Source organism: Falco biarmicus, chromosome 4 (assembly GCF_023638135.1).
Source record: "Falco biarmicus isolate bFalBia1 chromosome 4, bFalBia1.pri, whole genome shotgun sequence".
In the NCBI taxonomy this organism is placed as follows: Eukaryota; Metazoa; Chordata; class Aves; order Falconiformes; family Falconidae; genus Falco; species Falco biarmicus.
The window spans coordinates 86,972,362-86,991,119 of NC_079291.1; the positions used below are offsets into that span (position 1 = coordinate 86,972,362).

Sequence of the window (18,758 nt, forward strand, 5' to 3'; positions counted from 1 at the left end):
GACCCCCCCGCCGAGGGCCGGCGCCCGGCGTCCTCTCCCGCCCCTCCGCACGACGGGGCTCTCCCCGCTCTCATTGGCCACCCGCCCCACCGGCCCGCCCCCCGCGGGTTGCCATTGGCCAGCAGCGCGCGGTCACCCCAGGCGCTCCGCGACCTATTGGGCCACCCGCGCCGCCCCGGGGGATCGTTAGGTAACTCGTTAGGCTCCGGTCCGTCCGGGAGCGGGGGTCAGAGGTCACGGGGGGGCCCCGCGGGGCCCCGGCACCAACGGCGCCCAACGGTGCCCGGGCCGCGATTGGCTCCGGAACCCTCCGCGCGGCGGCCGCGTTCCCCGCCGAGCCCCCGCGGCGGCCCGTCCCGCGGCACGCGGCCCGTTGTTATGACGACACGGCCGTAAAGCCGCCATCTTGGCGGTGCGGCTCGTTGCGACATGGAGGCCGCGATGGCAACGAGCGTGGGGCCGGCGGGGCTTACGGCAGCCGCGGCTGAGGAGCGGGAGGGGGCAGCGGCCGTGGGCTCCGGCCCCACCGCGCCGCCCGCCGGCCCTGCCGCCTTCCTCAGCCTCCCGGCGCCCTTCAGTGAGGAAGGTACCAGGCGCGGGGCGGGCCCCGGCCGGAGCCGAGGGGAAAGCGGGGCCTGGAGGGCGGCGAGGCCCGCGGAGGCGCCCGAGGGGGCCCGGCCCGGCGGAACCGGCCCCGGCGGCGCTTGGCGCGGGGCGACGGGGGTCCTGGCGGGGCCGGTGCTGCCAGTGGGGGTCGGGGGGGCGGCTGGCGCCGGGTCTTCGTCCTTCTCTGCGCCCCGGCCCTCCGGGCTGCGGGAGCGGAGCTCCGGGGGCGATGGCTCCGCTCCCCCCCGCCAGAAAGCGCCTCGCTGCCGGCGCGGAGCCCCCTTCGGTCCCCCGGGGCCCGTTCCCCGCCCCAGGCCCGTCCCGCCGGGCGAGGGAGCTCACCGGGACAAGCACAACCGAAGTTTTCCGTGTAAACACTACTCGTTGATTAACAGGTGTCCTATTTTCTTAAACCGATGACTGAATTTTAAATCGTAGATGAAGATGATGTGCATAAGTGCGGTCGCTGCCAGTCGGAGTTCACCTCCTTGGAAGAATTTGTGCAACACAAATTACAAAAGGTCTGCCAGCGAGCTCCCGAAGCTCTTGCTGCTGCATCAGCAGGTCTCCTCAACCAAGAAGTACAAAAGGTGACAGCAGGCTTCTCCTCAAGCTGTGGCTGAAAATAATTAGGATGCAATGGTCTGTTGGGTTGGAGGGGAGAGGACAGAACGCAATGTTTTTAAAGGTAATAAAACTTTTCTGCTAAAATGTTGTCTGTTGCAGCAGGTCGTTCCTTCTGTTGAGGAGTCGATAACTGTTGCTCATATAGTCGTCGAAGCATCTTCAATAGCAGAGGAAATCAGCAACGCATCTGCTATAGTAGGTGAGCTTTGAGATGCTTGCCTTTATACCCCTGCTGGGTTAGGAACTCACTTGCTCGTCCAGTGGCCTCTTCTGTTCCGTTTTGTGCTGCAGCTGAGTATGTGGCACCTCCGTGCGACAGAGCACTGGGACTTGGGACTGAGCGTTTCCTCAGAGATGTGAGAGAGGCATCCCTCGGCCAGCTTTGCCACTCTCCGCATTAATACAAATGAGATTTAAAACTTTTCCAGAAGAATCCATTCTAATAATGATGCTCCAACAATGAGAACTTTGCAAAGACCCATGTTCCAGCTTTAAAGTACCTGGCTTTCCTTCCTGCTGCATGAAATGCTGAAACAGTAAATTGATCTAGCTGTGCAAAGCTCTCTTCTGTAAAGAACATAACTGTTTTCCTATCCTTTTCCCAGGTAGTGGGCACATCAAAGAAGTCATTGTTGCAGGAGACCACGTTTTCGAAAACCCAAATGGTCACATAGATGGGGAAGTCACTGAAGAGCAAGGCAACCCTGACGACCAGGAGCAGGATATTTCCACAGAACTGATAAAGGTTAAGCTGCTGGTCAACAAAGAAGGGCGATATGTATGCGAGTTATGTCAGAAGACATTTAAAACAGTAAGTATTGCTTGTACAGTGTTCGGGCTAGTGAGTTTTTTGGGCTAGCTGTTAACTAAGATATCTCAAGACTTGATAACAATGTGTTTTCCTACTGCATGCTGCACTTTCAAATGGGAAGTTCTGCTTTTGGAAGGAGCACTGTTATTTACAGTTGAAATGTAAAACCCTTAACTGCTGGAACATCTTTTAAAATGAAATTCTTTCCATAGGCCAGCATCCTCAAAGCTCACATGATTACTCACAGCAGCAGAAAGGACTATGAATGTAAACTTTGTGGGACTTCCTTCAGGACAAAAGGGTCTCTGATTCGACACCATCGGCGTCACACTGGTAAGACTGTTCTCCAAAATAAGAGCTCCTCATTGCTGGAGTGCGAGTGCGCTCTTGTGTGGTTATCCATTTCTCTTCCAGTGGAATTTGTTGTTGTTTTCTATCTGCTGCCCTGAGACTGTTGAGCTCCCCAATGTTTGGGTGCTGGGAGGCAGTGTGCGGTTTGGGGATAAGCACAGTTTGCTCACTGTAGAAAGGTGGAAGCATTTTTCTAGCAGTCTGTCGCATAAAGCTAATACTGGCAGTGGTCCGTTTAATACTGTTGGGTTTTGATTCTTGTAATTTCCAGATGAAAGACCTTACAAATGCAAGAAATGTGGGAAAAGCTTCCGGGAATCAGGAGCTTTGACTCGGCACCTGAAATCTCTGACACCCTGCACTGAAAAAATTCGCTTCAACATGAACAAAGAAATAGTAGTCAATAAAGATGATTTGCCAACAGGTCAGTGATGCTGTTAGTGCCTGCCGTGCATCTGATAAAACCAAGCATGCTCCCAGCGCTTGAACTGTAAATTTTTTCTCAGCTATAAAAAAATTTTCTGTGGTATTCAGTTTATATCTTTCATACAGGAAAAAAGTGGTTTATAGAGCTAAATTATTAATCTGAAGCACATGTAGCCAGGCATTGAGTGTGAAGAACATTTGTTACTCTGGTACAAAGCCAGCTTTAACGGGCACCTCATATTCCAAGATGCGTTTTTTGTAGGGCAAAAACTGCAAACTGATGAGGGGTGGCAGTACACAGAGTGATTCATTGTGCTGCTTTTCTTGAAGGATCCTGCAGTTCAAACGCAGACACTGTTTCATCAATAGCAAGTGAATCCATCGAGACCTCACCCGTCATTCATCTTGTGACGGATGCAAAAGGCAACGTTCTTCACGAAGTCCACGTCCAAATGCAGGAACTTCCTGTTGTAGATGCGAAATCCCTGGACCAAGATGTGAGTGTTGTTCCTCTTAAATAACCCTTCGCATGTTTTCTGTGAAGAAGTATTCTGAAGTATTTTACCTCATGAACAAAATTTTCTTAGGTGCTGAGAATAAATCTTTGTGGTGGAAGTAAATGGTTAATTTGCTTCTCTTTCATCTGAGAACATGGAAGGCACTCCGCTCTGACCTTGTCTGGCCATCTGCTGTTGCTGTGTATCTTAGCAGCACGTGTTTAGCATACAGGGGGATGCATAGGGTTTGTCACCCCGTACTGGATGATAGAGAAGGTGAGAGGGTGTTTTTGTTGACTGTTCCCTGCCGCAAGACACTGCGGTAGGAACAAAGGCTTATCATCCCCTGGACTGTGTGCTTTCAGAATACAGATTCACCTCATCTTCCTCCCCCGTCCAAGGTCATTCTCTTGTTGATCTTTCAACCCTGTATCACAACATTAGACACCCTAGGAAGAATGGCTTTGTAGCAACATGCTGTTAAAAAAAAAAAAAAAAGGGGGGTTGTGTATTTGCTGTACCAATTACTGGACTCTATCCCTTCAGCAGTCGCATCCTGAGGAGCTGCCGTGTGAGGGGGAAGTGAACAGTGAGAATCTGCTGAGGCAGGCCATGAGGAATTCGGGTATTGTGATAGAGAGAGTCGCTATGGAGGAAATGCAAAAGCCAGATGAGCCTGCTGTAGCTGCTACAGAAGAACTAGAAAACGAAGTGGTGGAGGCAGAAGAGGAGCCATGTGGGGAACAATGTGTTGAAGTAGAACAAGCAGAGTCTGTAAGTTTGCATTCCATAAAGAGATTAAAAAAATTAATCTTTCTTGCCCGCACTTGGTTGCGGACGGCACTGTTAGGCTCACCACCCTGCATGTTATCCATCAGCTCTCCCTGTGCCTTGCGTCCGTTTTTATTGTTACGTTTTTCCACGTATGCTTTAAGTGTGTTAGTACACGCACATGCTCGCTCTCCCTCCTGTTAACAATATAAATACCTTTCTTGTCAAAGCTGGAGTATTTTAATTGGGAATTTGGTTAGCAATACTTATTGTACGTGCCAGTACAAAAAGCACTTATGTTATATCATTTTCTTTCCAATAGACAGATGCAGAAAGAACAAATGGGTACAAAAATTATGTTTGCCCTCACTGTAATGAAGCCTTCAGTGAAGCTACTGCCCTTGAAACACACATCAAAGGTCATTTAGGTAAAGTTCTGCTGCTTATGCTGTTGTCTAAAATGTGCTGTGTTTTACTATGACCTTAAGCATAGCGCAGCTTGCTTTGTTTCAGATTCCTTGCCTTTACGTGGCCGTTAGCCATGCAAAATCAATTGCTTACATACTAATATGAAAAGGTTGAGTTTGAGCTCTAGAATAGAGGGTGAAAGAAAAAAATGTTTCCATGTTTTGGGGCTTACACTGCATACTTGAAAGCAGAATTTTGTGAAGAGGCCAATAAAAAGGTTAGCAAGGCAGAACAGGCTGAGCAGGCTGGAACTGCTGCTTGAAAGGCACCAATGTAAGAGCAACGTTTGAGCAGAATTCACTTTTGAACGAGACAAAGTTCATATACGCAGTTGAAAATGTAGTTTCATTCCTTCCCTGGGTTAATTTTTTTGTAAGAATTTAGTTATAGCATGTGTGAGATACTTGCTCCTGTATCAACCATGCATTCTCTCTCTCTCTCTCTCTAGATTACAAGCCTTTTAAGTGTGACGAGTGTGGCAAAGAGTTCACAAAGGGCTACCTGCTAAAAAAGCATCAAGAGGTGCACGTGAATGAACGGCGTTTCCGCTGTGGAGAGTGTGGCAAGCTCTACAAGACCATTGCACATGTGAAGGGGCATCGGAGAGTGCATTCTGATGAGCGGCCGTATTCCTGTCCGAAGTGTGGCAAGCGGTACAAGACAAAGGTGTGCCTCTGCCTCCCTCACAACAGACTTGCCTTCAGGTTTTCCTTTCCAGAGCCAGGGTTTGGGAGAAGTTGGGAGGCTTTGCTTTTGAAAGAAAAAATGCCAGCTCCCAGCTGCTTAATGAGCTGAAGCTCCAGAAGGAGGTTTTGTTTTAGTAGGGAAAAGAGGGACAGTCTTAATAAAACTTCCACATTTGTGAAGAAACTTCTTTCGTGTGTGGAAAAAATTACATAATAATAACAAAAAAAAATCTTTATTGTGTCTTACATGGGAAGAAGTCCTCAAAGGTGTTGACTTTTCCCTGGGAATCTAAAATACTGCTTGCTAGAGTTTGTCATTCCCTTCAGCTGCCTTTCTCTTGCTTCTCTCTTTGTACAGAATGCTCAGCAAGTTCATTTCCGTACGCACTTAGAGGATAAGCCTTATGTCTGTCAGTACTGCAGTCGGGGCTTTCGGGAAAAGGGCTCGCTGGTCCGTCACATCCGCCATCACACGGGAGAAAAGCCTTTTAAGTGTTACAAGTGCGGGCGAGGGTTTGCAGAGCACGGTACTCTCAACAGGCACTTAAAAACCAAAGGTGAGGGGTGTGTGTGTTTTGTTCTAGGGTTGGGTTTGGACAAGCTGCTTTTTGGCTCAATGGTAATGATTTTTAGAGTGGATGTAACCTGCATGCGAGGCCATTTGTTTATCTGCATCTCAGTTGCTGCATTATATTTTCTTTCATCTACATCAATGAGTATTTCTATTGTGATCTTTCTGACCAAAAATGATGCTGAACAAACAGCCATGAACCAGTTCTAATATAAAATCTAGATCATCTAAAGAGAAAGATAACCAAAACAGAATTTGCATTAAGAATCTAACTGCAGGAGTGCTGTGGGCTCTCTGCTCTAAACTCTGGCTGAAGTGGTCTGTGCAGTGTCCCTAATGGGCAAGACAGACCTTACACTGTACAAGACTCTACTCTGAACTGTGAAGTGGTTCTGTTCCAGGGCTATACACAAAGGAGGAAACAAATGTTTTTGCAAAGCATTGCCAGAGAGCGCTTGATTTCTGTGTTGGGGAATAGGTGAGAGGACTGTCAAACTTAGGATGTGGCACACAGTGTTATGGCTGAACTTGACCATTGGTTTGTTGGGGTGTTTTTTGCATTAAATTAATATTAATTTTGGGGATTTATGAAATCCTGTAAAAATACAAGGTGTGGATGTTCTGTGAGGAAAATGTCTTCAGTAGAGTTAAGTTCTCACAGATAATCATTTCATTGGATTAGTTGTGCTGGACCTGCTGCTCCTTTAGCTCCTAAGCACAGATCTTCAAACTTCTTCAGGTAGTGATGATGATGTATTTAGATTGCAAGAAGCAATACAAGCAATACCCAAGAGAAAAAAAAAAAGTTTCCTAGGTAAATACTGAAATGTAATGCATAAGCAGAAAAGATACGTGACTTACAATATACTGAAAGTCTTCCTGCATGTTCTTCACATATGGCTTTTGCAATCCCTTATGGTTTTATGCATCTGAATTTAGTTGTCTACTTTTTGAAGCTACACAGTTGCTCTGCTCGAGGTTCAGTTCCTTTGCTCTTCTAGGCAATGAAATAGCCTAGAATGAAATAGCCTCTTCTAGGCCATTACTTGGCCTGTTTTGGTGGGATGAGAGCCTGTTGTCTGACTGCTGCTCACTTGTCAGCGGCACCTTGTTAAAGGGGTCTCGTTTGTGCTGCATAGTATTTTCCAGGTGGTCCTATATTTGAGATGGTTATGAACAATTATGTTTTTCTGGCATTTGGAATACCATTCAGGTGGCTGCCTCCTTGCTTTGAAAGAGGTGGAAGAAGTGATGGTGTCTGAGGAAAGTCAGTCAGCTGACAACTTAGCTGCAACAGTCATTTCTGAAGATCCTCACACTGTGCTGGTAGAGTTTTCTTCAGTGGTGGCGGACACTCAGGAATACATCATTGAGGTAAGAAGTGCGGCATACAGCCATCTCATTCTGAACTGAGCATGGTATTTTGTTAGTAAAAACGGCAGTTGTGCATGTTCCTCATCTAGGCTTTTGGGAGAAGGTAAAACGGGATCTAGCCAATGCTACCCCTGCCTGCACAACCCTAGGAATAAACAGAACTAATCTTGTTCAGAAAGAGAGCACTTGGAGCCTACTTCACCACCCTTCTGAAGTCCTGCGTGTAATGTAGGCAGGAAAATGAGACTGCAGGGAAGACTGACAGTAGTTCATCAGAAGGCTGAGACAAAACTTCTGACCATATCAGATTTTATGTCCTTGCAAACTTGCTTCAGTTTTCCTTCAACATTTACCTACTCTTTTCTTCCACTTCTATTTAGCTGGTTTTGTCCAAAATAACCTCTGTTGGTTTTTAACTGGCTGTGGCCGCCAAACAATGAACTGCGGATTTCTCTTTCTCCCTCTTTGTGACAAAGAGCCAGTGTACTCATCCGTGCAGAATAACACAGTTCATTTATTGAGTCCCTTTAGTGCTGCCATAGTTTTTCTCCAACAGAAAAATCGGCCAGTCAGCTGAGTCCTGCTGAGAGATGTTCTATTTCAGTTATTTGTAAGCACTTTGCATTGCTTCTAAGTAGCTCTCAATAATGGGATTTGGAGGGAATTTCAGGGAGTTGTCTTCAGAGTACCTACAGCATCATGGGGGGAACAGAAAGACTTTTGTAAGAGATCTTAGTGTCCGTTATCTTGGTACTAAAAGATTTTTTTGCAATAATCTAAAAGGAATCATCATATTTTGTCTTTCAAGACTGCTACTGAAGACATGGAGACCAGTGAAGCTACTGAAATAATAGAGGGAACAAGACATGAGGTAAAGCAGCTACATAAACTGTTATTTTGGGTACTTGCTGTGGATGGAATTAATCAGTTTTTGTGTCTGAAAGTCATGCTAAATAAACCCAACTTCAAATAATTAATTTACTGACCTCGTAGTTTTGCAGACTGTCTGTATAAAAACATAATAATGGTCATACTGGGTTTGACTGAGTTCCATTAACCTCACATCCTCTCGGTGATGGTGGCTTGTTACTTCCATGGCTTCGTACATGACAGTGTAGCTGCCAGCTGAGTAGAACTGTACAATAACATTTAAGCCATGAGGAAATGATCCTCTGAAGGCATTCCTGAATGCTAGAAATAATGGTTGGTGCAAAGTCAGAGGCTGGCTTAGGCTCCTGAATTGCATTCAGCCAGTTTAAATGTCAGAGTGTGCTTTGTTAAGATTTTTCTATAAACAGTAGTTTGACTTTCTGTAGGAAGTACTCCGCAAAAATCTTCAGTGACATGTTCTAGGAGTCTGCTGTTCTTGGGGTGATGAGGGCTTCAGAGAACAGCTGGCGGAAATTAGAATTAAATGCTGTTTGTTGCACTGCCCTGCTGGTCATCAAGCACTGTTTCTAGTGATGATAATTGTACTTCTAACAGAGTACAATACACCAAGAAATGATGTGGCCTCTTTTCTCTTCAATTAGGTTGACAGCCACATTATGAAGGTTGTGCAACAAATAGTAAATCAAGCAAACTCTGGTCACCAGATCATTGTACAGAATGTCACTGTGGCGGAAAACTCTGAAGTCACCACAGATGCTGCAGACACCATCACCATTGCGACCCCTGAAAGCCTCACGGAGCAGGTCGCAATGACACTGGCTTCTGCCATCGGAGAAGGAACAGTGCTGACTACAGAGGGGAGCATCGAGACAGAAGAAGCAACGGTGACAATGGTGGCATCGGAGGATATTGAAATAATGGAACATGCAGGAGAGTTTGTGATTGCTTCCCAGGAGGGGGAGGTGGAAGTCCAGACTGTGATTGTGTAATGAACAGCATGCAGCTAGTGACAGATGTTAATGTAAAACTGACTGTTTTTCTCCAGTTTGGGGAATTTGATCAGTCTGAAGTTTGCCGTTATAATTGTTCAGAGAGCAGGGGAGAGAATGCTTCTATAGTTAAGTGTCTTAACAGGATGGTACAGCCCCAAGATATTTTCTGTTTAAAATGGAAATAACAGTAGTTAAAAACCTCTGCATGGTTATACTGTGGAAGTGACTGATATGCCATGTTTGACAGTCTCAATATTTTGTACAGCTGCCTCAAATAAAGGAAGATCCTTTGCAAAGCATTTACCTCTGACCACAGGACAGTAGTGTTCTGGTGTTTAAAAGGATTCTGAAAGTGAAGCAAATACATAAGGTCTCATAAGAGACTACTTAATCATATGCATTTAAAACAAAGAAAACCAAACCTAAGGAGTTCTGGTGTGCATTCACCACCACTCAGAAACTTTCATGCCTTTAACCTCACTACTTTAGTCCTCCTAAGGCATGGTACTGCAGTATTCTTTTATTTTATATCCTGGACAAGTAGCCTTACGTACTGGTCTATGACAGAATGCATCATTGTACCCTTGCAATGCCAGACAGGCTACTCTGAGAGCTAGTCTGTTGGTGTGTAAAGCCATATTGTATATGATTTTTTTTAAAACCATATATGGATTTTTAATTGCATATTGTACAGATTCAGCATGTAAATAAATACATTTTTAAAAATAAAGTTATTTAAAGTTCTTACTATATTTTTCCAATTTCTACTCTATTATCATTCAAATGGAAGAATTTCTAGAAGCAGAGAGGAACAGGGCCACTTAACATTGTGCTTAAGAAGCCTCATTGTTGGGTAAGTCAAACACGTTTTTTTTTTCCAGAACAAGCACAAGCCTCTAAAAGCAGCCAGTACATCTATGCTTTGGAATCTTTGAAGTGAGCCCTAGTTAGAGGGATTTCAGGTGGCCAGTTGCATAGCTCCAAGTTTACTTCTGTCTTCCAGTGTTAAAAAACCCCTCTGCCTTTTGGCATTCACCTAGAGAATCCCCCTAGAGAAGCTGAAGATGTGCTACTGCTGGTTTTGAAGTGGCCTGTTCAGTGATTACAGGTGGGCAGCCCTAGAAACGGCCTCAGCAACTCTTAACTTCCCCTGCTACAAAATGGCCAAAATACAAAGAAGTGCCTAAGACATGGCTGAGCCTCTCATTGTTCAATATATCTGTTCTGATACCCTTTTCAGGGTGCTGAAATTCTGTCTGGAAGTCTACCATTTTCATGACTCAAAGGCTGAAATGGCATTGTATTTTGTACAAGCTGAAAATAGGTATCAAGGAAGAGATTTTGTAGATAAGGTGAAGTAGCACTTGCAGTCATTCCCTTTCTGCAATTAAGGTCCTCCATACTAGTACAAATGTGCAGTAGAACATGGTTTCTGCAGGTTGTAACAGTAATGGTGTTTTTTTCAGCTAAATACATGCAACCTATTCTACATACTGTTAATAATGGGTTAATCATTTTCCAAAGATACTCACTAAAAGATGAAGCTTCCTCAAAGCTCACAGCAGGTCTTTGTTAGCTTCCCTTGCAAGTGCACACACAAAGATTCGCTTCAGTAAGATGGACCAAATTTGCCTCTCCATACCAGCGAATTCACTACTGGTCCCTCTAACAAACAAGAGGACTAAGCTTAACCTCAGAGATCTCACCAAGTGAAGTATCTTAAATGGCACTCTGCTGAGGCTTCGTTAATCAGAATACTGCAGTCAGCTGTGAGTTACTATTTTCCTGCAGGGAGAAAAGAAAAAATGAATAATTGGCAAATAAGTGCCACTTCCACATGTGCAACACTGCTATATTCCTGTAAAGTCTCCTGCAGGAAGACCTACTTCAGATGTACCAAAGTAACTTAGGCACTCAGTCTTCCTGTTAGACAGTGGTATATATTATGCAGGATACAGAACAGTAACCATAAAACCCCCCAACAGTTCCCTGTGTATGCGTTCCTTAGTCAAACCTAACTCTAGCGCAGCTTGTTTCTGTGCTGAGATTGTGTCTGAAAAGACTTAACAAGCCACTGTCACGACTGGTACCAGTAGTGTTACAGATAAACTTGGAAGAACTCTAGCTTTGAAGACCGTTTGGCTTTATCAAAAAATAGTTTCCAATTACTGAACTGAAATACAGCGATCTTTTACAAAAGTTGTTTGGGGCATCAAAGCACACTGCTGAAATAAAGTCTTACAAAAAGTTTAAAGATGCACATATGAACAATAATATCTTCATGCGTTCTTCCTTTCCAACGCTGTAGGAGGCTTAAAGATCTCCTTTAAATTCATCCAGATTCCTTTAGAATAAAGGTTTTTGTAGACAACTCCTCTGTCATAAGGCTGCAATGTTACATGGTGGGAACAACCGTATCTTCTGGATTTATGCCATTCGTTGGAAGTTTGGTTGGTTAAGGCCAAATACAGATTGAAACAGCAGTATGCACCCAGAACGAGCGTGAGAAGAATAACAAAACCAAGCATGAAGACAATCCTAGGAAAAGTCAAGAAAAGGTGCTGCAAAGAAAGAAAATAATAACTTAGTTAAAAGGCTGGAGCATTAAATTACGTGGAGGCAAGTGACCACTGTAACATGCTGGCTGAAACGCGCATCCATACGCACACCTAACTGTGGAGCCCCAGCGATAAGGTCACAGCCCTATGGACCATTCCTAATTGAATCTCTGAGTACACCATGCAGATTTCCAGCAATTTGTTTTCTCGCAAGCCTTGATGGTATGTGGGAGTATTTTCTACGTCCATCTATTTCTGAATGTTTTTATTTCATATTAGAGATCTGCTTGTTTGTTTTTTGTTGTTTTTTAAATTTAAAAGAATCATTAATGCAGATCATCTCAAAACAAACTGCCAAATGAAGAAGCTACAAGCTGGTACAACTTCAGGTTTTGCTGACATGATACTGTTTAAGCAGCTCTTTTCTGAATTAAAATTCCCATGCTGCAGAGTGCTAATGGTACTGTTCAAACATAAGCAAACATTCCCTGACCAAGATCCCTTTATAAAAGTCCACAGCTGAAACACCTGTTGTCTAGGCTGAGGAAAAGATAAAGCATTTACTACTTATTACCTCATTGCCATACTACAGAAAGGGACGAGGGGATCAAAATGCAAATGACTCAAGTACTAGACAGACTCAAAGTCACCCTTTGCTTGTATGTGAGAAAAAACATTCAAGTATCTAAATTCCAGGATAGCAGGGTCGTGTTTTATTGTCTCCATGAAGATACCTCAAGGATTGTCAATTGTTTCCTAAATGTTACTGCAGTAGATGGTCATTGGAATGATCTTTATGAATCTTTATGAACCAGATCTGCTGAGTGAAAGCAGACTGGAGACAAAACTCCATGGAGAATGGAATTTAAAAATTCCCATCTTTTTAAAGTATTCTGCAATGGTAGTTTTCTAAAATTAATAAGCTGTGTGGAGTTGGTAAAAAAATCCTGTAGTCTGTCCACATCCTGCCTGTGACAACTGGTGGACTTAGAAGATCCCTGAAAGCAAACACTGGGAGAAACCTTTTTATAAGCTAATAACCCAGCCAGCTTAAACTTACCTGAATGAGGAACAGAATCTCAACAGCATGCTCTTGTCCTTGGTCATCAATGTAACTCCCATACATCATATTTGACAGCAGCACCACTTGGATGAGAAACGCTGTTGTGATGACTGCAATGGTTGCAGCCATGGCAGTCAGTGTGAAGAGGTAAAGGAAGAAATACTTCGCATTGAAGGAGCCGATGCAGTTGTTGACCCACACACAGTGGTGATCAAAACGATGTACACACGTACTGCAGAAACCTGATGGGGAGCGAGTGGCAAGACAGTTCAGTTACTTATGTAATCAATTTGGTTTTTACACAGTTTAGGATAGTTTTTCATCTGAAAAAACCTGAGAGTTGTGGTCATGATTTAGCTGATAGCTTTTTAAGGAAACACATTTAATTTCAATTGCACATCATAAAAAACCCAATACTAAAAATAAAGACATGTATCTGCAGCTCAAAGACTTTGGTTTCTCTGAAAGTACTGCCTGGCAAAGCATGTGAAAGGTACAGGTTGTAGCTCCCAGCATTTAGATGCTAACAGCAAATCCTGCAAAAACAAAAAAAACCCCACAAAATCCTGAACTCAGGTCTTGACAGGTGATAATTTTTTATTAAACTTCTAGAGGCTCAAAAGCTTGCCTGTTCCTGACCCAACTGACACCCTCAGAACTGGTAATTTCTGTGAAAAGAAATAGCAGCAAAACAGTTCCATGGATGGGGAAAGGGCAGCTGTGATCTGAACCCCAGTAAAATGAACACAATCCTGTGTGCATCGAGCTAGGTAACAGAACAGATGTAGTGTGAACTGCAGTTATCGAGGGAGAATTAATTTGGGGAAGTATCAGTGTTATGCTTATCAAGGAAGTTAAGATTCTTACGGCAATGTTTTGATCTGGCTGGCTTCTCCATGTTGCACGTAGGACACACGATGCCTTTCTGAAATAATACACCATCGTATGGATAAATCTTAACTAATGATGCATGATTCGATTTTGTTATTATACCTGTGAAAGAAACAAGAAAAATAGTAAAAGTAACAGTGTTTGTAGCATTTTTTAGGTTCCGTTTTCAAACAGCTATAGCTCACAATCAGCATGAGCTTACCAGGATTAGCCCGGGAGCAGAGAATGAAACAGCCCACGTTCCCAGCCAGCAGCAGGTAGGGCAGCAGCAGGAGGAGGAGGTGGAACTGCAGCTCCTCACAGTAAACAAAAACTTCCCATGTGTATTCCCCATACACTGCAGCTTGCAAGAGTATGTGCAGGACAACAAACAAAGAGCTTCTGTAACAGAAAGGGCACAGACTATTTAATACTCAGCATTCTGATTAACAGGTCAAGTACACTCAGAGGTGATCAGCAAAGACTTTCCAAATCAAGGAGACACCTCTTTTAGGTTTTCAGGCCAGCATGGATTGCATATTAATAGTGTTTTCTCCCTCCAATAGCTTCTTCTTCTCTTCTTCCCACATACACTCCTTTAAATATGCCAGCTAAATTCACTTCCATTATTGGCATGTCCTTTGGATTTTTTTTCAGTAGAGTCAAGTACAGTCTCATAATCACTTGGTGCTGACAAAGCACGCCACAGCAATAGGCCACAAAACATTCTGCCAGAAGACATTTGCTGTGTGCTGCTCTGAGAGCAAATAAAACCCCAGTAAAAGGTAATTTAAAAAAACCCAAACCTGTAAAAATATAAGCAGCTGTTACGAAATAAGCGTGGCAGGAGGTTAGCAATGGCAAACACTAGTTCCAGCCTGTCGGCACACTACAGCTTTGGCAAGGCATGTTGCAGAACCGTTTGGCACAGACGTTTGTTTGGGATGCATCATACTGAGCAACAGCTTGCAGCAGCCTGGCAAATAGACGCTCACACAAGCCACGCATTAGGAAAGCAATGTTGACTTATGACAGCTCTCCGCATTATATATCACTTTGCTGGACTTTTATTATGAGTTTTCAATAACTAGTGATGTGTACTTTACTACAGCAGGAAGTCTGTTGCAGACAAGCTCTGCTCTACTGCTCTCTCCAACACTATTTCTGTGTGCAATCCAGCAGGATCCTGCAGTCTCCTCCCAACAGCAGGGCTGCAAGAAGGTACCCTCAAGCGCTACATCTCACTGGACTTCTGCATGAACTGAAAAATCTCTCGCTTGAATGAGGTGACGCAGTCAAAGGGTGCGTGTGGAGGATCAAAGTGCCTCCAGCGCACAGCGTAATCTAGCAATGACAACTACACCAGGCTCATCAGATAATTGCTCTGTTGCTGACTGCACATTTGACAGTGTAGCCACTCTCTCCTGGGCCATGTTAGCAGCAGAGAATCTGCACAGCAGGCAACAAAACAACTGCAGCACATGTTCAACAGCTGTAGATGTTACGCCCCTGAAGTGTCTGTCATATTGGAGTCGCTGCCCCCAGAGGAAAGGTATTTAAATAATTCCTGAAGCAGATCCTAAAGCACTGAAGTTTACAGCACACTACAAAATTCACCTTAATACAGCAGGCTGCACGTTGGCAGCTGCGCAGCTTCCGCTTGAGCCACCTGGACATCCAAGCTGCTGGACTAAGACTAATGGGATTTGAGGGAGAGGATGGGGATTGCTAGCTCTGTCTAAACTCAACCTGCAGCTGCCACCGAATCTGTTGTAATTCTCATGTGGATGCGGTCTCCCACCAGCGTGACCAACATCTGTTACACTGGAAGCTTCTGAGCCACATTATCTTGATTTGTCAATATGTTCAAATGTTTCAGGGTACCATGTTCTGCACAATAAGCAAAGAACAGAAAGACAACAGTGTAGCAAGAAGGGAATCTGTAATCCCTGACAAGCACCCCTAACGAGGATGGGTAGCTAAGGATAACACTGAAAGCTCTGATGGTGCCAAGAGGTCACCAACAGTAACCAGAAATACTAGTAAAAAATAATGCCAAAAGCATAAAAAAAATCCCACCAGTGAATACCTTGTGTGGAAGAGCCTGTGAAGCACCCTCTGTGTCACACTCTGGAGCTGTGAGGGGATTACAAATGACAATACCTGAAGCAAATGAAAACACTGTGTTATCTATTGCTTCTGCCTTGTGGAAAGTTCAAATAAAAATACAAGTCACCTAATCCCTCAGTTACATATCTGTAGCCATATAACCAGGAAGGAAGCTCATTTTCAGGGATATCTGAGCTCCTAAGAATACAGACAGGTTTGTTGCTGGGGTTTTCAAAACGGGAGTGAGGTTCCATATTCTCAGGAGCCCTAATGGCACAAACAAATGTATCTGGGTTAATGTGTGAAAGTTGTAAGGAGCTTATATCGGGTTATGGACTGGGTAACTGGTTAAGCAGGGGATAGAACTGAGCAATTTATGAACTACAATATGCTTCATCAGGTCATCTGACAGATGCAAGAGGAGATAAAAAAAGGAATAAAGCCTGCTATCCTCCAGAAACAGGAAAAAAACCCCCACAACTCAACCAAAAAGCAAACAAAACCCAGCAAACCCAAAAAATCAGTTTCTTCAACTACAGCTATGATCCAATTTGATAACTCTGTGTCTATCTAATTGCTGTTAATGAGAAGAAAACTGCCTGTCTTCATTCAGTGAAATCCTCAGCAATAGTCTGCAACTGTGGAATTGTTTGACTCTCCTGTTAAGAGGATGACAGATCTCTATAGCAACATGCTGCTCCATCAGTGGTGGAGGAATTAGAGCAGCTGAGCCTATTTCTATCTGACATGGAAAGAAAATATGCGGTGAGAGCTTCTTGTCTCAGATGTGAAAGACCAGAAGGCAAAAAGCATATGTGAAGTTGAGAAGATGTTAAATATTTTTCTTTTAACTGTTATGCCTTGTATCAGCAGTTCAAGTGACAAGTATCTTTAAAGAGAGGCTGTGTACTGCAATAGGAAATACATAACTAGACGGAAACGCAACCTGCATGCAATTGCAAAATTCAAGTTTAAGTTAACTGTAGACTACAGTCTAACATTACCTTCAATATCTGTTATCCCCCCCCATACAGTACAGAAATCCCCTGTATTTCAGCCATTTCTTACGCCAAAGCAAAAAGCTCTTACAAATACGGTTTGTGCTTGTGGTGATGATGAAAGTAGGAGAGAGTGAGAAAACCTGTACAATGAATACAACCATCTCGCACGACTGAACCGCTGGCAGCAAGGAAAACAGACTGGGGGTGGAAGCTGACTTGCCACAGAGCTAGAAACAGCTGCGCTCTGTGCAAGTTAATTATTTCATATTGTTCACAATAAATACTTTAAAGTATCTTACAGGAGTGAAGTCAAACAATGTCAAATTCCAGGTTTATACGCTTCAATAATTACAGTCAGAAATTCATTTAAAATAGCATCTAGAGAAACTATTTAGGATTACCTATATTTATTTTGTGCGTACAAGAATCAATTAAATTTCTCCAGACTGACTTTGCATTACGGCAGTATTTTAATTGCTGATTGTTAGCATGTATCATAGAAGCAGCTATTAAGAAATGCAGGAAAATAATAAATTTCCTCTGCACAATGATCTACGTGTCCATAAAGCAAAATAAAAAGAAAGTATAATACCAGTAATAAAACTCAAAGTCTATTTAGACTCATGTAAACAGCACTAAATATTATTTACAATTTCAATGATAATTCTCCCTTCCAAGAGTTCTTCATTCAGACACAGCCCAACAGACAGAAAAACAAGCTAGTGCATTTTCAATTAATTGCCCGTTTTTTACAGTAAAATGCCAATTCTTATTAGTCTTTTAAAGCTCTTTATTCCTCCTACTTACTTAGGATACAACAGCCTGCAACATCATTACAGACTCACATTACAGAGCTTCCCCTAAAATATTTGCTACCAGTTACAAGTCTCCCTTTTTTATTCCTCAAATCTCCCTCCACCTTCTTGCTGTTAATGACAGCAGCAAATACCAAAAAACTGCAAATACTCAAATACTTGGGCTCTCATTATTATTTAATTTCTCAAAGCTGACATGTTATGGTGCCACCAAACAATGCACTTCTAGCACTGTGAGAAGTCCGGTCCTTACTACTACCCTGTGGTGACCGCAGCCAGCCAGGCTGGCACAGGCAGGAACAGGAGCTGTGAGATGCAAATGGCTTTTTACTGCGTGCTTGGGCATGATTTCATCTGCCGAAAGGAAGCGTATTTCTATTTCCAATCCCAATTAGCACTTACTTGAGAGCAGTTGTCAAAATAGGATGAAATATACTGTCTCCTCACTCTAACCACACATATTAGCATCTTTTATGGAGGTGACACACAGCAGTTGCACTAATTTCAGCACAACGAAGCAGGGCAGACCACCAGAGCAGGAGATGAGCACCGCTCTGGAAGCTCAGCTCTTTACCTGGCTTGCACCATTGACACTTCTTGCGAGGAAACTCTCCTTCCTTCCCGAGCAGATGCAGAGCAGGCCAACAGCAGCAAGAACTAAACACAAGTAAATCAAGAAGAGCGTCAGAAAGTCCATCCTGAGCCCTGCAACTGACAGAAGCGGCTGCTCAGTGCCTCGGTGCCAGCCCCCCAGCAGTGCCCGGGCCCAGCCGCGCTGCCCACCGCTTGGCTGGAACCGGGGAGCGGCGCAGCCGGCGCACCCCGCTCCCCCACGGGGACACCGCAGTTATTTCAGTGTTCTACCTATTTCTGCACGGCCCGGGACCCTGCCACGGGGCACCCTACTGAGAGAGGGGCTGGGTGTCCGCTGGGCCAAGGGCCGGGGCCTGCAGCGGGGCCTGCAGCTGGGGCGGCCCGAGCCCCGCCGCCCAGCCAAGCCCGGGCACCGCCGGCGGGGCCCAGCACCGCGCCGGGAAGGGGAGGACGCTGCCAGGGGCCTGCAGCCTCCGAGCCCCACCGCCGGGCAGCAGGAGCCCGGGGTGACCCGGCGGCACGGTGGGGGCCTGCGGGGCGTCGAAGGCGCCGCTACTGAGGGACCCGGGGGGAGGGCGCCGGCCCGGGACGCGGCGGGGGCAGAACGGGGCCGCCGCTTCTGTCAGCCTCCCGGCGGCAGGGGGCGCACTCGCCGCCCCGCCCGAGGCCGCCCAGCC

General features: G+C 44.7%; 2 protein-coding genes across 9 annotated transcripts; one reads left to right on the forward strand and one right to left on the reverse strand.

The window, feature by feature from the left end:
- The first annotated feature begins 224 nt into the window (after positions 1–224).
- On the forward strand, positions 225–9,823 carry E4F1 (E4F transcription factor 1). 5 transcript variants are annotated; one of them, XM_056336432.1, is made up of 14 exons: positions 225–586; positions 1,045–1,196; positions 1,333–1,432; positions 1,839–2,044; positions 2,257–2,377; positions 2,667–2,819; positions 3,152–3,318; positions 3,868–4,092; positions 4,412–4,517; positions 5,006–5,223; positions 5,602–5,800; positions 7,028–7,188; positions 7,997–8,059; positions 8,721–9,823. In XM_056336432.1, exons 1-14 carry the CDS (start codon positions 430–432, stop codon positions 9,066–9,068), a joined length of 2,376 nt encoding a protein of 791 aa, XP_056192407.1. In that variant the 5' UTR covers positions 225–429; the 3' UTR covers positions 9,069–9,823. The 5 variants fall into 5 exon arrangements, with proteins under 5 accessions (XP_056192407.1, XP_056192405.1, XP_056192406.1 ...); XM_056336430.1 differs by having other exon boundaries at positions 228–586; positions 3,865–4,092; XM_056336431.1 differs by having other exon boundaries at positions 229–586; positions 1,336–1,432; positions 3,865–4,092.
- Positions 9,824–11,191: 1,368 nt separating this feature from the next.
- Positions 11,192–18,672, reverse strand: ZDHHC4 (zinc finger DHHC-type palmitoyltransferase 4). 4 transcript variants are annotated; one of them, XM_056336436.1, is made up of 7 exons: positions 18,352–18,497; positions 18,062–18,198; positions 15,652–15,725; positions 13,786–13,964; positions 13,560–13,685; positions 12,690–12,934; positions 11,192–11,632 (listed from the first exon to the last, which is right to left on the reverse strand). In XM_056336436.1, exons 2-7 carry the CDS (start codon positions 18,182–18,184, stop codon positions 11,351–11,353), a joined length of 1,029 nt encoding a protein of 342 aa, XP_056192411.1. In that variant the 5' UTR covers positions 18,185–18,198; positions 18,352–18,497; the 3' UTR covers positions 11,192–11,350. The 4 variants fall into 4 exon arrangements, with proteins under 4 accessions (XP_056192411.1, XP_056192410.1, XP_056192412.1 ...); XM_056336435.1 differs by having other exon boundaries at positions 18,062–18,672; XM_056336437.1 differs by lacking the exons at positions 18,062–18,198; positions 18,352–18,497 and adding an exon at positions 17,890–18,055.
- Positions 18,673–18,758: the final 86 nt, after the last annotated feature.

Coding starts and splice junctions, on each gene's coding strand:
- E4F1 (XM_056336430.1), top strand. CDS start 430: ATGGAGGCCGCGATGGCAACGAGCGTGGGGCCGGCGGGGCTTACGGCA. Junction 2,045..2,256: donor GTCAGAAGACATTTAAAACA/GTAAGTATTGCT, acceptor TTCTTTCCATAG/GCCAGCATCCTCAAAGCTCA. Junction 5,801..7,027: donor CAGGCACTTAAAAACCAAAG/GTGAGGGGTGTG, acceptor AATACCATTCAG/GTGGCTGCCTCCTTGCTTTG.
- ZDHHC4 (XM_056336435.1), bottom strand. CDS start 18,184: ATGGACTTTCTGACGCTCTTCTTGATTTACTTGTGTTTAGTTCTTGCT. Junction 15,726..18,061: donor GTGTCAATGGTGCAAGCCAG/GTAAAGAGCTGA, acceptor CATTTGCTTCAG/GTATTGTCATTTGTAATCCC. Junction 12,935..13,559: donor AGCCAGATCAAAACATTGCC/GTAAGAATCTTA, acceptor GCTCCCCATCAG/GTTTCTGCAGTACGTGTGTA.